This window comes from Apodemus sylvaticus, chromosome 21, assembly GCF_947179515.1.
Source record: "Apodemus sylvaticus chromosome 21, mApoSyl1.1, whole genome shotgun sequence".
NCBI lineage: Eukaryota > Metazoa > Chordata > Mammalia > Rodentia > Muridae > Apodemus > Apodemus sylvaticus.
The window spans coordinates 16,754,288-16,771,312 of NC_067492.1; the positions used below are offsets into that span (position 1 = coordinate 16,754,288).

The following is a 17,025-nucleotide window of genomic DNA, read 5'->3' on the forward strand; positions in this document are numbered from 1 at the left end:
ATTTTTAAAAGAGAGGTTTAAATCTGATTGTTTAAATAGTTTAGTTAAAAAAAAAAAAAGATGAGATTGTTTGTATCACAATGACATTGAAATGCAAAGAGAGGAAGCTGGGTGGCAAAGCGGTTCCAGAGCTGAATGCACTCCCCCATGATGTCTTTTTGTTGCATTCCCCAAAATCACTTAACTCTTTGCATCATACCTGATTACATTTTATCTCCTAAAAAAACCATAAGAGGAGTTCTGAAGATTTTGGAAGGACCACTGGAATATCCGAGCTCTGGGTCAGTGCTCCCTGAGACCTATGGCAGCTGCTGGCTTCTAGCTGGGATTCTCTAGCTATCTTTAGAAAACACACTTGCTTTTCTTTCAGGTTTTCCCCCCCCTCTCACCCTAATCCATCATGGGCTGATGCTTTTGTATGACTACAATAAAAATAAATTGCTAGAAAAACAGAATGAGAAAAACAACTGCACAAAGCCACCATCTCCTGTCCATTTTTTATTACTGCTCTGTTCAACAGACATAAATTTCTCCATCCAATTGGCATAAATCATTCTAAAAGCATACTCTGCGACCTCATCATTGACTGGGACACAGAGTAGCCAGCTGAGCACCAGGCTATCACCCGCACTGGCCTAGGGCAATACTATACAGACAGATCCATAGACTGGAAGCTTCCAGAAGGATGTTAGACAAAACTCTACCCACCCTGCCACTTCCTGGATGAGAATCTATGGAAATGAGCTATGGGGCACTGGTATAAATGTATGCTGATGTCAGAGCTGCTGGTTTACAGACTGTCAACGGTGTGACAAATTCAAAGACATTCTCCAGCTCCTGGGAGGCCGAGGAGACATAAAAGCACAAGATTGAGCATTTCTCAGCTCTCTTCCCACAAGTAAACTTGAATCTTTGCCTTTTATTATTTCCCTTAGCACTTTTGTGTCTGAAGTAAAGGAATCCTAGGTATATACTCAGCAAGACTTTAGAATCGAGGGCTAAGGCAAAGGCTCAGTAAAGTCCTTACCATCCAAATGTGAATTCAGATCCCCAGAACCCATATGAAGGTGGGTGGTGTCACAACAGGCATCTGTAGCCACCAGTGCTTCCACTGCAGGGTGAGAGGCAGAGATGAAAGAATTCCTCTAATCCTGCAGGCCAGGTTTCTTGGCTTATTCATTCAAGAACAATAATGGACTCTACCTCTAACAAGGTGAAAGGTGTAGCCTGACACTAGATGTCCACTGACCTCTAAACACACACACACACAGGTAGGCCGACACACAGAGATTCACACATAGATGCACACAAAGAGACAGGCAGGCAAACACACACAGAGACACAAATGCACACAGACAGAAAAGGAAGGCAGACACATGCAGAGGCACACAGATACACAGAGACACACACATATGCACACACACACACACATACACGTTGCTTTTCTAAAGCTTCTAGAACTCTCCCAGAAAACCTAAGAATTACTATGATGCTAAAATCTTTGTCCTTTGATGAATTTGGCATGTGAGATATGAATTTATGGGCTGTGCCCTCTGTTGTTTCTTACAAAATTAGCCATACCTTCCTTACAACACATGAATAAGAAATCACCCTCTTAGGATGTTTTTTAGATAAAAATCAAGAACTTGCAGGCATAACTTTATATTGGCTTTATTAATAATCTCCTAAACCTGGACATGTCCAAACACTGCATGAACTAGTGAATGGATATGCATTCCATTCACAGTAATATAACCTTAGAATAACTACTGACTCACAAAGGGGGGTAGGCTATGGGTACATATAAGCACATGTATGAATCAAGGGCAGTATGTAAAGTTAAATAATCCAGATATAATAGAAAACAGCTTTGAATGATTCCATTGTTAAAGGCTCCTAGAAATGTCAAAAACACAGTTTTAGAAAAAAAATACTTTTTTTTTGCAAGGGCTTCTGGGTGAGAGGAATTTTAGCAAGGTATAAAAGGAAACTACTATCATCAGGTGAAGGAAATGTTATCTGTTTTAAGCGTGTAGATGGTTTTGTAGCTTTGAGCTTTTGTCAAAATTCTTAAGATTTTTACATTGTCTAAATGATTCTATAATATTTGTCATGCACAAAAAGTGGGTCATTAAAAGAACAAAATAAATAAGCACATGAACAATAAAGGTTGTAACACCATGGTGATTAAGGATAATAACATTTACGGGGCTTTCCTTCTGCCACAGTAATCAGTTTTACCATTCTAAGCCATCATGCTTCTGAGAAGAGCATCTTACCAGTGTTCACATGTGACTCCTGCTGCCGACAATAATGTTAGCAGTGGCATGAACTGCAGACCCACTTATGCAAAAAAAAAAAAAAAAAAAAAAAAAAAAGGATCTGAGAGAAGAGATGCTGCTGATTAATTAGGACAAGTCTCATAGCCAGTAGCGAACAGAGTTTACACTCGTTTTTTAATTTATTTGCATGTTCCTCAGCATCTCTGTCCTCTCTTCTACAAAATGGCTAGAGTTAAAAGTTTCTAGCACCTCTAATTGCAGCTGTAGATACATTTCTGAGAAAAAAAAGATACTTAATCCTTAATCCTGATTTCTTTTATTTATATGCCTATGCTTCCAAATTATTTTAAATAATCGTATCTCAATGAATGATAGAGCCAGTTTATTTATTTATTTATTTACTTGTTTATTTGTTTATTTATTTATTTATTTATGGTTTTTTTTGAGACAGGGTTTCTCTGTGTAGCCCTGGCTGCCCTGGAACTTATTCTGTAGACCAGGCTGACCTAGAAACCAGAAATCCACCTTCCTCTGCCTCCCAAGTGCTGGAATTAAAGGTGTGCGCCACCACTGCCTGGCGAAAACTGAACCACCGGTTTTACTCCAAGCAAAAAAGTCATGGGTTATCTGTAAGCACCCAATTCTTAACCATACGTCTAGCATATGGAATTTTTGTCCCTGACACCCTTCTTTCTTACAGCCTGGCTTGAGTCCCCCCCTTTTCCTTTTCCTCAGTAATACATTAATGGTGGTGGTCCCATTGCTGGTCACAAGGTTTATAATTCACCTTGTGATGTCAGTATAAGGTAATAGATTGGGAGGATTCTGACTTAATGAATTAATCCATCAGTGGAGTCATAATTTGATAGCATTATTGGTGAAAATGAAAACTAAGGAGAATGTAGATGGAGAAAGTAGACTGCTTAGGGTCGACCTTTAAAGGATTCATTTGATCCCCAGGCCTTTCCTCTCTCTCTTCCTGCTACCTCTCCTCCTCTGCCTCTGCCTCTGCCTCTGCCTCTGCCTCTGCCTCTGCCTCTGCCTCTGCCTCTGCCTCTGCCTCTGCCTCTCTCTGTCTCTGCCTCTGCCTTTGTCTCCCTCTATCTCTCTCTGCCTCTGTCTGCATCTCTGAACTCCATGCCAGCACAAGATGAGCAAACATGCTCCCCACCTCTCTTGTTTGCCTTTCTGCAATTACTTTTCCCCCTCACTGTAGCACAAAGGCAAGAGAGCTAATTGACCATGGGCTGAAATCCCTGAAACCTGAATGTAAAATTAAAGCAAAACCAAACAACAAAACCCTCCCCAGTTCAAATAACTTGTCTAATGTATGGCCTCATGTGAAAATAACCCTCACCCCACAAACCAGAGATAACCCTGAGGAGCAAGTAGTAAATAACAAAGTAGCCAAACACAAGTTAATTAGCAGGCCTCAGAATACTACAACAAGAAATATATATATTTAAGATTGCTTTCTTCTGTATCCCCTGAATCATACTATGTAACTTCTAGTTTTCCAATGTTAGCAGGATACACATATGGATCCTAGGATCTTTTGTGCATGGCAGTCTGGTGTGCTGTAAGATTAGTGTCAGCAACTCTGGCCTCTCACGCTAGATAATGCTACATGGTTCCAGATATTGATAATATCATTAATGAGAAGTCAGAGAAAGATGGCCTGGATGTAGACTTACTCCAAGGTATAATGTAAAGAGCTAATTTAAAAAGCATATAATTGGTGTGTTTATATGGGTGGTTCCTTTCTGTGGCTCTTTCTCTCTCTCTCTCTCTCTCTCTCTCTCTCTCTCTCTCTCTCTCTCTCTCTCTCTCTCTCTCTCTTTCTCTCTCTCTCTCTCTCTGTGTGTGTATTGTATATGTGTATGTATGGTGTATGTGTGTGAGAGAGAGAGGGGGCAGACACACAGAGAGAGAGAGAGAGAATGCTTAAATATTCAGCAAGAATTTTAGATGAAGTAGTTCTAAGGGTTGGAGCTGGAGAGATGGCTTACACATTGAATACTTATTGCTCTCATAGAGAAACCAGGTTCAGTTACCAAATGATTGATCACAACAGGTTACTCCATTCCAGTGGATATGAAGTTCTCTTCAAGCCTCTGAAGGCAACAAACATTAATGTGGTACACAAACACACACAAACACACATGCAATGCACACATACAAACACCCACATGTAATGAGTAAAATCTTTTATTTTTAAACAAAATCTTTCTTTGAAAGGAAGAAAAGATAGAAAGCATGAAGAAAACCCAAAGGGATTAATTTAGCAATGACCTCAGTGGAAGCACATCTGATTCCCCAAAATTGGGGCACATGCATAAGAGAGGAGTCCTGGTTGGTTACTTTGGGACCATAACAGCCCAGAGACATGGAGGAAGATTCGAGACAACTTCAACCCTGGAAACCTCAAAGACAGGATGGCAGGAGTTGGCTACCCTTCTTCCCACCCTGATACCAGAAAGCCTGATCTCCCACCATCAACCCTAGTAAGAATGTACTACCCCTACAGTTATCACTCCTGTTTGACCTTATGAGGTCACCCCCCCCCATACACCCCTACCAAACCCCTATAGCCCCCAAATATTTAGATGAAGTGTCTTCCAACACTCTTGTCCTGGCCAATTGTATACAGACACACAAACCTTGCCTCAGAGACCCTAAACACCTCCTGAGGCGCATAAATACCCCTTTCTCCCCCCAATTAAATGGCCTCACTCTAATCAAGATCCTGACTGTACCCACCAGTGCCCAGTTAAGCTTCCCTCTGTCCAGTCCAGCCTGGTGTGCAATGGGCCTGGCTACCCTGATAGGGAGAGGCAGACACGGGCAGCATGTTACTGCAGTGTTTTGGTCTACCCATGCAGCACAGTGAGTACATATCTCTGTAGCCAAAAAATATTGTGTACTCCTCTGGATCCATGCTGAGTTTACGACCTCATCTCTATGCTCATAAGTTTTTCCCTCCAGGAAACATCCTTATGTCATCTTCTTATGATTGTGGGATTGAGCCAAGGGTAGGGCTGATGCACACCAGAAATGGTGGGTGAATAGCAGTTTTATAGAATGCATATGTAATGTTTATAGGCCAGTAATATCTTTGCTTTTTAATGAAGCAACTTTGCTATGCATCTCCCTCTATCTACTGAATGTCACATCTTTTCTGTTTCTGTGGAGCTCTCACAATAAAATTGTATTTTAGGGCATGCTTTTAATGCAAGCAAATATTTCTTTCTATTTCCATTTTAATTTCTGGGAATACTAAAAGCACACATAATCAATGCATCTACTTTTAAGCTAACTGATTTTGATGAAAAAGGTTAATAATCACTGTTCATTTCATTCCCTGACAAAAAAACAAATCTTTAGAAATGGACATACACTCTGTGTGTGTGTGTGTGTGTGTGTGTGTGTGTGTGTGTGTGTGTGTGTACAGATGTATGTGTGTATATGGGTGTATGTATGGGAGTGGGTGTATGGGTATATGTGTTTGTGCATAGGCATATATTTGTGCATGTGTATGTATACATGTATGTACATATATGTGTGTGTATGTGTGTATGTATGGGAGTGGGTGTATGGGTATATGTGTTTGTGCATGGGCGTATGTTTGTGCATGTGTATGTATACATGTATGTACGTATATGTGTGTGTATGTGTGTATGTATGGGAGTGGGTGTATGGGTATATGTGTTTGTGCATGGGCGTATGTTTGTGCATGTGTATGTATATATGTATGTACGTATATGTGTGTGTATGTGTGTATGGGTATACATCTGTTTGTCTCATGAACTACTTCTGAATTTTAAAATCCCACAGTTACACAGAGCAGAAGACGAATTGCTTGAAAGTCAATTCACACACATGTGAACTGAAAAAGAATAGAGATTAAAGGTTGAAATATGTTTGATCAAACTGACATGTGCTTCTATTGATTTTCCCGTCTCACCCCAGGCTTACCAGTAGGAAGTGCACATGAATTCTTAACCATTTTGTATAGCACTGCTTCTTTCTAAGTAGATAAAGATACAGAGAAACTTAGGGTAGCTAGGATGCATTTATGAACCAATCAGCTGGAAAGCCAACAATTTCTTTCTTTCTTTTTCTTTTTAACCTTTCATAAAATAAAGGTAGGTAGTGGGAGAGGTACTTGCCACCAAGTCTCATGATCTGATTTCAATCACTGGTACCCACATGTTGGAAGCTAAGAACAAGACTCTCTCAAATTATCTTCTGGCCTCTACATGTGCACTGTGTCACATGTTACTCCCAACACACCTCCATATACACACGCAAATGTCATTAAAAATTTAAATACATCTCATGGGTTTTCCTGATACACTTGTGATCAATAACACTATTATTGAATGACAATACTCAAGTAAAAAAGACTTTCTTCCAGTAAGTTTACACATTGAAACCACTTACTGTCTCCCCGGCAGAGCAGAGGCCCCAGTTTATAAGCAGCTTCTGAATGGGGCCGTCCTGTGTCCGTGATCACTATCTTAGTGACAGGCAGATGTTCTTTATAGGAGAGGAATCCAGTGTCATTGGTCCTAAAATAGACAAGAGCATCAACAAAATCCTTTAATTATGATGATGAGCATAATTCTAAAATAAGCAATGATTTTCCCAGCACTTCTAAATGAAGACTCTCATACTAAGTCTGGACACTTGTAAAAAAAATATCCAATTGCTCATCATAGAAAATATGGCAAGATGTTAGTGTCTCTTGTAGACGTTAAAGTCTAGACTACAAAAATACAACATAGGTTAAGATTAGAATGCAATGGCCTTTTGAGTGGATGTCTTTCTCCCGGTTCAACAGCCCACTCTCATCCTATAAAATGTTCAATCACTGGCTACTGGTGGACTCTTGGGAAGAAGAGGTCACTGTCTTTATTGTGTGCACACTCCTGAGTTCATTGGGAATCCAATGGACAGTTCCAAACTCGTGGACACACAGATAGCTCTGATTAAACTCAGAGGTCACAGAACAGAATGAAAAATCATGAACTCAGAAGGACTTATTTGTTGAACAGAGGAATGGACAATAGAAAAGAAGAGTGCAGTAGGAATGAACAATATGTGTGGATGAAATTCTCAAAGAATTAATGTAATTAAAAATAAATAAATAAATAAATAAATAAATAAATATAATAAGCTGTCCTCATCCTTGTTTATAAAACAGACAAAAAATAGAATGGTGGTTATCTTTCTTAATCAGAAAGATAAGAAATTTTTCAAGTATTTGACTGAAATGACTTAGCTATGTACCTACAGTTGGCATTTCAATTTTTCAGCAAAGTGATTTTTTCCTTTTTTCCTCTTATGTTTCCTCACAATTTGGGGTTTGGGGTGTTGTTGTCTTGTGCTTATTGATCAACTCCATATTCCTCTATGCCCATACCTATCTTCCCTATCCATATTTCATGTAAAACTCTACTTACTGTATTCTGTTTCCTTAATGAATTATAAAATGTATCCATGACTTTTCACAGTCTGCTTCTATTTTATGTCACACAATATGTAAAAATGCAAGCTTTGCATGAGATTGCTGAACATCCTTAGGCCCACAGAAGTGCACACTCAAACTTTGCTTGAGGTACTGCATTATTTTACCTTAAACGCATGCTATAAACTTTGCAATGTAACTAAACAATGAAATTTACTTTTGTATTTAAGGAACACCGGGTAATTTATAATATTTTCCGGTGCTCTTCATTTCTTAGCTGAGTTTTCAGCTGAAGTAGTTTCTTTTTATCCCAGAATATTTGCTACGATTATTTTCATTTAATTTTCCATTCTACAATGTACACACAGTCCTTTAGTACAGTTCACTTTTATTTGCTTTAAATTCCCTATTCACTCACTGTGGTTATTTTTAACTTTAGATCTTCAAACATTTAGATAATGTTAGCTTTAAAGATTTCACCTGTAAATTTTACAGTGTGGCCAAGACTTTGTTTATGATGACCTCATTCAATGTCTTGATTTTAAATGGAATTTTACTTTCTTGAAATATGCAGTAATGGCTAGAGTGGGTGACAACTCAAGAGATGCTATGTGTTTTATTGTTCCCTAACATTTTATTTTTCCTGTGGGTATTTAAGTCAAAGCCTGTGGTTTTGTACTTTCCAGGGTTCCTAAGTCAGCCTCCCTCTGGGTTTTAAGCCTTCCCTATCAATTTGAGGACATGGCCTTTGCAGTAAAGAGGTGAACTCTTACCACTCCTGCCCTAAACTGAAGGATTTTCAAAGCCTGTCTCAGAGAGTAAGCAGCCCAGATCTTTTTCTCAGTAGTCACTGTGGGAATACCTTCCTGTTTGTTCAGTTTTCTGTCTGTAGCTCTCCTTGGCCCTAAAATCTCTCCTCCACCCACATGAACCTTGAAAGGCAGTTGAAGGTTCAAGGCAGGGCTTATGTGATGGATTTGTCAAAACTCACTTTTTTTTTTAAAGAAACTTCTCTATACCTCAATTTCCAGTCATTCAGGAATCCCCAAACTCTGTCCTCTAACATGTTATGCCAAATATAGAAACAATACAGTATTCCTTTGAAGTTTAGGCTCCTAAGAGCAAGATGCAACTAGTACCTACAAAGGAAAGGAATTGAAATCTAAGTTCTCATCCACTTTACTTCTCTTCCTTCAACCAATCTCAAACGTCTATGTTTGATTCTGCTGCTCTTCCTTCTAATGCATATATGCGATAATAATTAAGATTTATCATTTGTTTCATTTTATGTAATGCATGTTTGTTTTACACATGTAAGTCTACCACAAGTGTTCCTGGTACCCTGAGAGGCCAGAAGACAGCCTTAAATCATCTAGCACTAGAGTAACAAACAGTTGTTATCTGTGAAGTGGGTCCTAGGGACCGAAATAAGGTCCTCTGTAAGAGCACAACGGCTCTTAACTGCTGAGCCATGTATTTAGTCTCAAATACTCAATTTTTAACTGCATTTATGTATGTGTATGTATGTATGTATGTATGTATTGTATGTATGTAGCTAGTTTGGGGGGATTCATGCCATGGCCTGTATATGTGAAGTCAGAGGACAAAGATTGCTTCTCTCCTTCTTTCAGTGGGTGTCTGGGACTGAAGTCAAGTCATCAGGCTTGGCAACAGTGCCCTTACCAGGTGAGTCATCTCTGCAGAGCCCTAAATATTTATTTATGTAATATTTTTCTGAATCCATAAAAGCATAATTATATGTAAGGTTCTTTACCTATATGTGGAATGTAATTTAAGAAGTTTGAAACTGTGTGTGAAAACAAGTTTTAATTTGGCAATGTGTTCTCAAGAAACTGGGTAGGGACCGTTATTGGAGGTGATTGGGTTTTTCGTTGCTATTAAGAAATGTGAATAACATTTTTACATATATAAAATTACAGTTTTCAGTGTGTGACCAATGTTTTGTGAAAATATTAAGAAGTCTGTGATCCAAAAGGAATAAATACTAGTTCTTAAAGAATGCCATGCAATGGTTTTCTTTTTTATTCTTGTTTTTTTTTTATCATATTTATCTCTCTCACCAATTTATCTAAAACTATCCCGCCCCCTTCCTTAAAGTATAGTTTGGGTAAGAGAGATGATAGTCTGCATATAAAATTAACATAAAAATATATTCACAGCTCTATTATTACATATAGGTTCTTCTTTCAAGTTGTTCTAAGAGCCTTATGTGTGTGTTTGTGCATACATACATTTATTATACACATTCATATACACAGCAAACATATAGCATTATCATGACCATAATGCTTGACAGGCAAACACACATCATTTACATAATACACATAATGAGTTCACTTAACAGCAACAGATCGCTGAAATGCAGGTACATCTTATAATCCCATCAGTCATATTCAAATCAAGATTATGAATGCTTCAAAGTGCTGAGAGCAAGGACAGAAGTGGGACATGATTACCAACAATCCGCCATTGAGGCTCAAAGGACACTGGGACAAGGAGGCAAAAGAGGTAGAGGAAAGAAGTAGATCAAAATATACTGCAGGGAAAAAAAAGTGAAGAAAACAGAAAAGAATGTATAGCCTAAGGGAATTGAGGAATGCTGGAGAATGTGCTCAGAACGTGACCCAGCTAATGGACTCATGGACTCCCGACAGCCGCAATAACCTGCACAACATGGAGCCTGTGGACACCCTACGGACTGAGGAAGAGCACACATGGGGACCTTGAGAAACCCATAAGGCTCCACCCCTAACTGAAGAGCTCTTGACAGCTGATAGCTTCTAGGGGAAGAAGAAGCATCCTTGTGAGAGTGTGTGTCTACCTGAAGGTTGCTCATGCTCCAGTGGATGGCTGTGTCCCCATGCGTCTGTGGACAATGATAATTGGAAATAAATGGCTTTTTTTTAAGTAAAAAATGAAGACTTAAAATTGGAAGAGGGACATTTAGGGGAGGTAGAAAAAGAAATGGGTCTGATCATATCGTATGGAATACAGCTATGAAATCTTCAAAGAGTAAATTTTTAAAAATTAAATGTATACAGGTTCAGCTGCTTACTAAAATAAAATAAACATGTAGTGCAAAGAAATGGGAATATAGATATTTAAAATATTAATTTACAAATGCTATATAGGAGCAATATATCCGTAGAGTCTATGCTAAAAGACTTTTCAAAAAAATTATTAAATGTTTTGAAGGTTAAAAGAAACATACATAGGATTTATTTTCTGCTTATAAAAATACTTTTTAACTTCAAGTCCCTAAATTTATAGATTCCCATTTTGAAGATATTATCCATATAATGATTATTCTTTCTGGCATGCTTTGTCCTTTAAAGAAAATATAAAAGAAATATGTGCTAAAACAATTGCTCAGATTTATAGTAATTCAAAAATCTACAAATTTGCACTATGGAAGTTTACAGCCTATATTGATGAGATGTGCTTTGGTAACTGAGGACATAATATTATAGAAATAGTAGGAAGTACTGATGTTAACAATGAAAAAGAACTCAAAAGAATTGTAACCTTCATGTCACAGACATGCTTTCTCTCTCACATGATAAAAATAAGCACACTGTGTGGTCCATCATTAAGAAGAGCCTCTGAATGATTTCTGCCTTAACTTGTAGAATTAGAACGACTGTACCATGTATCATTGAAACAGAGTTTCGCCTAATTATTTCCTTGATCAATGTGTTTAGCATCCACATAGCTGCATACCCTTGACGTAATTAATTGGAAAATTACCATTCGTTCCGATCAGCATCACAATTGCAATGGTACTGTGCATCAATGCAGTTCCCTTCCAAGCCACAAGTGCACTTTTGAGGCATGGGCAAGGAACCGCCCCAATAGGTCTGTGTCTCGTTGGTTCTTCCCACCCACCAGCTCCGAGGGCTTCCATCTGAAAGACAGAACAGAAGGATGAGAGATCTGCTTCCCCTTTAGACCATTGTTCTTTCTTCCTAAGTAATTAAAAGTAAAGGTGGGGTGGGGGTGAGAGGGAAGGAAAGAGACCGAGATGGGAGACAGATACATAGGAAGAGAGACAGAGATGCTGAGAGGGAGGCAGAAATAGAGACATAGACAGAAAGTGACCGATAAGGCATAATAATGCCCTAAACACTAATTAACAGCATTTTGGAAGAAACTATCTTTACAAGATACTTTGTTTTAAGTCTATTTTTAAAAGAAAATAGCATTTTATAATCTTTAAAAGTATTTATTGTTCACTTACCATTTATGAGTATGTGTTTGGACGGGCATGAGTTTACTCATATCCCATGTATGCAGGTGCCCAGAAGGAGTCATCAGATCTTCTAAACCAAGAGTAATACAGTTCACCGTAAGCCAATTTGTATGGGTGCTAGAAACTAAATACGGGTCTGCAGTATGTGCTCCCCACTGCTGAGCCTGCTTTTTCACCCCCTTAGTCTCAGTGTCAAATGGATAAGACATTGTTCTTTGAAGAGAAACCATCAGTCAGTGCTTATTCATGAAAGAGAGAGTTTCCACTTGCAGCTTTAAAAAAAAATAATCTTTAAAACAAATTGGCATCAAAATATAAACTGTGGATAATTAATATAGTAAAATAAAATTGATTCTAAATCCCAAAACACCCATCAAAACATTCTGAAGTATTATATAAAGGCATTGACTTGTCTCCATATATTTATTGGCTAAAAATATACTAGCAGTTTATTAGATATCAGGCATGGTATAGCACTCCTTTGTCATGATTTAGGATTTATCGGGAAGTCTATATTTTCTCTTCCATTTACTGGCTTGGCTATTTATTTGAAGACTACAAAAATAATCCTGAAAAATCTTCATGCCTGAAACGAATATTACGAATATTACAGTAAAAAAAAAATAACGTTTCCCCTAGCTAAATGCATCTCTTTCTACAATAAATGTTCAGCTACCAGCTTCTTCCCAGAGCCAAGACTAAACACCATGCCAAGGAATTCAAGCAAGGAACAGACAGAACATTTAGTGGAGGATTTGTAGAAAGGGATGTGAGGCATGCGGATAATCTATCTCAGGGGAGAAAAAAGTTCCGAGGAAAAGAAATCATAATGTTTGCAGACCGAGCAAAAGAAAAAAAAATGCAAGCAACACCCAATCTGTCACATCCCCACAAAGGACAGGCCATTTTCCTCCGGACTTTAAGCCTTTCTGCTACTACCACCATTCTAACTTGGAATCAGCAGCTTTTGCTCAGACAAACCCTACCCTCTAACACAGTACCCATTTTACTATTAAGTAGCCCTTCTGCAAATGCCGACGTTTCTCCCACCATTAAGACACACAATTGCCATGATTAAGAGAAAATAAAAACACAGACATTGGAAGCTTGTATTACATAAAGCTATTAACATCAATACTCTACTTACAACTTGACTAACAATTCATCAACTGTCAAGCTTGCTTGATACTTTTCTAGTATTAAGGTACACTGCTTAAAAAAATATACATGTTCATAGGCCAAGGGGAGAAAAATAGATTTTTATTCTTAAGATCTAATTCATGTTTTACAGCTATATTTCTAATCTTCCCTATAAAAGATAAATTGATGAATGTTTTATATTTCATTTATCACTATAATGTGTGTTATATACGTGGGTTGTATGCATATACTATATTGTGTTGTGTGTGTATGTATGCGTGTGGTATGTGTGTATAATGTGTGATTTGTGCATGTATATGTGTGCAATGTATGATTTGTGTGTGATATGATGTAATGTATGTGTATGTTGTATGCACGTATATGTGATGTGTGTTGTGCATGTATTGTGTATGTTGTGTGTGTGATGTGTGTATATATATGTGTGTATGTATATATGTGTATGTGTAATGTGTGTGTATGTAATGTGTGTGTGTGTATGAGTTTGTGTTTGTGTTTGTGTATGTGTGTACCAGTATATATATGGAGGTCAGAGGAATCTTCAGGGATTGGTTCTTTTTCACCAGCTGGGTACCAGGGATAAAATTCAGATCATCAGACTTGGTGGCAACTGCCTTTGCCCACTGAATCATTTCACCAGGCTCAGCTAAGTGTTTAAAGACATCAAATACATTTGAGTCTATCTGAGGCTTTTTTAAGAGTAACTAAATCAATTAAATACGGGTAGAAATAAAATTTTAAAAACACAAGGAACATAATTTAATTAAAATAAAACCATGCTAGTTACATTCTGTCCCCCATAGTTAAATTCTTAATCATCCTGAGTATCCCCAGAAATGGTCATTCCAATGAGCTGAGTCACAAATTCTCATCTGCTGAAAACATTTGTTCATAAAATCTACTGAATTCTTACTCAGTTCCTCCACTTCATTGCTAGAAGCTGCTAAATCACTGGGATCCACAGGTCCGGTTTAAGCATGCCTTCTGTTCCATCTCTTTGCCTTTCCTATTGGGATCTCAACATCTAAACTATTCTCTTTTCTCAGTTCTTCCACCTCAGATAAACTCCAAGTATAGACCTGAGAAGAACAGCAATTAGCAATCACCAATCATCATTGCTCCCTGGTCCATAGCCTTCTGGGGTTGAGTGTTGTCTTTATTAATCTGATGGTTAATATTGACTATCATGTTGGCAGGATCTAGAATCACCTAGAACAGCTGCTCTCAAGCTTCCTAATGCTGTGACCCTTTAATAGAGTGACCTGCAACCATGAAATTATTTTCATTGCTACTTCATAGCTGTAATTTTGCTACTGCTATGAATCGTAATGTAAATATGTGGTATGCAGGATATCTGATAAATGACCTATTAGAAAAGGTCACTCAACCTCAAAAGGGTTTGTGACTCACAGGTTGAGAAACACTGCTCTACAAGGAAAGTTTCCAGCCATCCGTGTGAGGAAGTATCTAGATTCACTTAGAAAGCATTTTTTGAGTAGGTTAACTGAGACAGAAAAACCCACCATCAAGAGAGATAGCACCCTTCCCTGGGCTGAGTCCTGGACTACACACAATGGAGAAAGCCAGCTGAGCACCTGCAGTCATCACTGTCTATTTCCTGTGGGGGATTGTGACATTCCTCCCTGCCTCAAGTCCCTACCACTAGGACCTTCCACCTCCGTGACTATATCCTTGGCATGTGAGCTAAAATAACCCCTTTCTCCCTTAACTTGCTTTTGTTGGCGGTATTTTTATCATAGAAATAGGAACAATAGCTAATACAGCAGTGTGGTCTCAGGCTAGCTGCAGTACCTTGGAAGGCTTTGCTGCTACCAAAGGTGTAAAATTCTTCTCTTTGCTTCACACTCTGCTTTTTAGCACCTTGCAAACCCCATCTGCTGGTTTTACTAGCATGTGACTGACTCATTTGTGATTTTGACGGTTTTCTTCCCATATGCTTTAGTATTCAGATTTATTGGCTTAGTGAGTGAAAACCATACTGATTCAATGTGTACATCACGATACATAGTGAGTCGATTGGGACTCTCCTATCACTTCGTGTAGTTACATGTGTGAGTGTTTGTGCGTGTACCTAAAAGAACTCTTCTAGTAAATTCCAAGTATACAATACGACATTGTTGACTATAGTTACCACATTGTACCTAAGGAGCCCAACTGTTACTCATCCCTAGCCAGGACCCTTCCTAGTCCCCTCCTGTTCTTCAATAGCCATTTCCCATTCTCTGTTTCTATGAATTCAGCCTTTTAGGGTTCTATATACAAATAAGAGGATATAGCATTTTTGTTCTATTTGGCTCATTGTGCTTTGCAAAATGGCTTCCACCATCCCAAAGAGATTCTCATTAACACTGCAGGATTATTCATGATACCCAAGGTACACAAGCACCCTAAGTGTTCACTGGTGGTGGCCTAGACAAAGAAAATGGGTTATATTCCCAATGGAATATTATTCAATTTAAAAAGAAAAAAGAAAACCAGAGGGGAATCCTGCTATGTCTGTTGAGAATAAATTTATAAAACATTATGCAATGTAAAATAATATGAATATTCAGTAAAATGAACAATCGAATGATTTTTTTTTCCTTCTAGGCTGTGTATTTTCACTATAATTACAAAGAATGCTTGAGGATGAAAGGGGTTCAATTCGAGTATGTCACCTCAGCTGTGTTGTTCATTCGGAACCCATGTCCCTGTCTTTGTTGGTGGCGCCTTTTCATAGATGTTATTTCCTTGGTGAATCAAAGCTTCATCCACCTCAGTCCTATATCTAGTCAATGAGAGACCTAGAACAGGAAGTTAACTCTCTCCTCAGATGCAAGAAAACCTTATAATTTTCATGATGGTGTGGCCCTCATTCATAGAGTTGAATTTTTAGGATATGAGATCTGTGTTGGAACTAGCAAGCTGATAATTGGGTGGATAAAAGGCTAAATAATAACGTTATGGAAAAGAGGAAAAGGAGCAGGGAATCTGCATATTGTTGAGAAAATTATCCTACATCAAGTGGGCAGAGAGGAAATAGGAAAGAAGTCAAACTGGAAAAGGAAGAGGGAGCAGTCTGATGCCAGACCAACTGTGCCATCATTTGAGTGGATGCCATGTGACAGTCATATAAGCTACACTTAAAATGTTTTCTCAATGGCTCATCTGTGACTGAAGCCCATGCTCAAATAAGGAAGAAGAATATAAACAAGGTGACCTATAAGCATAGGTCTTAGACCCCTAATTTCTCAAGGAAAATACTCCAGTATCGCAGCTCAAAAGAACTAGGCTGCAGAGTGGTATAACAGTCAAATATGCAAAGTGGGCTGTTGTGTGGTCTGTTGCTATGTACTGTGATGCTAGAGGCTGTCTTTGGTTGCCTGGGGGACAGGGATGCAAGAATCCTCAGCTACCTATACCAAGTAATGCTATGTGACCTTATTCCTTAATTTAAAACTATTGGTCGCATAAAGATGCTGATAGTCTATGGCTGGGCAGAAGAGAGGTAGATGGGGTTTCAGTTCCCAGGCTTGGGGTATCAGGTAAAGACTATGAAGGAGAAAAAGATGGAGAGAGAAGATGTCATAGGGTAGGCAAGTCATGAAAACATAGCCAGGAAGGCTGACCAATTGATGTTAAGAGATGCCTAGGTGGAACATGGGAAGTTATAACTCGGGGTTCTGGATAGGGAAGTAGACAGAATAGGACAGTGGGTAGATATCTGTCCAGCTTTAGTGCTTTAAAGGCTTATTATAAATATAAAGGTTGTGTGTCTTTTATCTGGAAACTGAATGATTAAAGGCAGGTTGGAAATGCCCAGTTGACACTAATTATTACTATAT

The 17,025-nt window shown here is 38.4% G+C and overlaps 1 protein-coding gene across 1 annotated transcript in view; it reads right to left on the reverse strand.

Annotated features, from left to right (window-relative positions):
* Nucleotides 1-17,025, reverse strand: part of Cntnap4 (contactin associated protein family member 4) — a 295,010-nt gene that overhangs the window by 56,533 nt on the left and 221,452 nt on the right. The window contains 2 exon segments of the mRNA XM_052166567.1: nucleotides 6,726-6,853; nucleotides 11,521-11,677. Of these exon segments, the coding sequence (XP_052022527.1) occupies nucleotides 6,726-6,853; nucleotides 11,521-11,677 (285 nt within the window).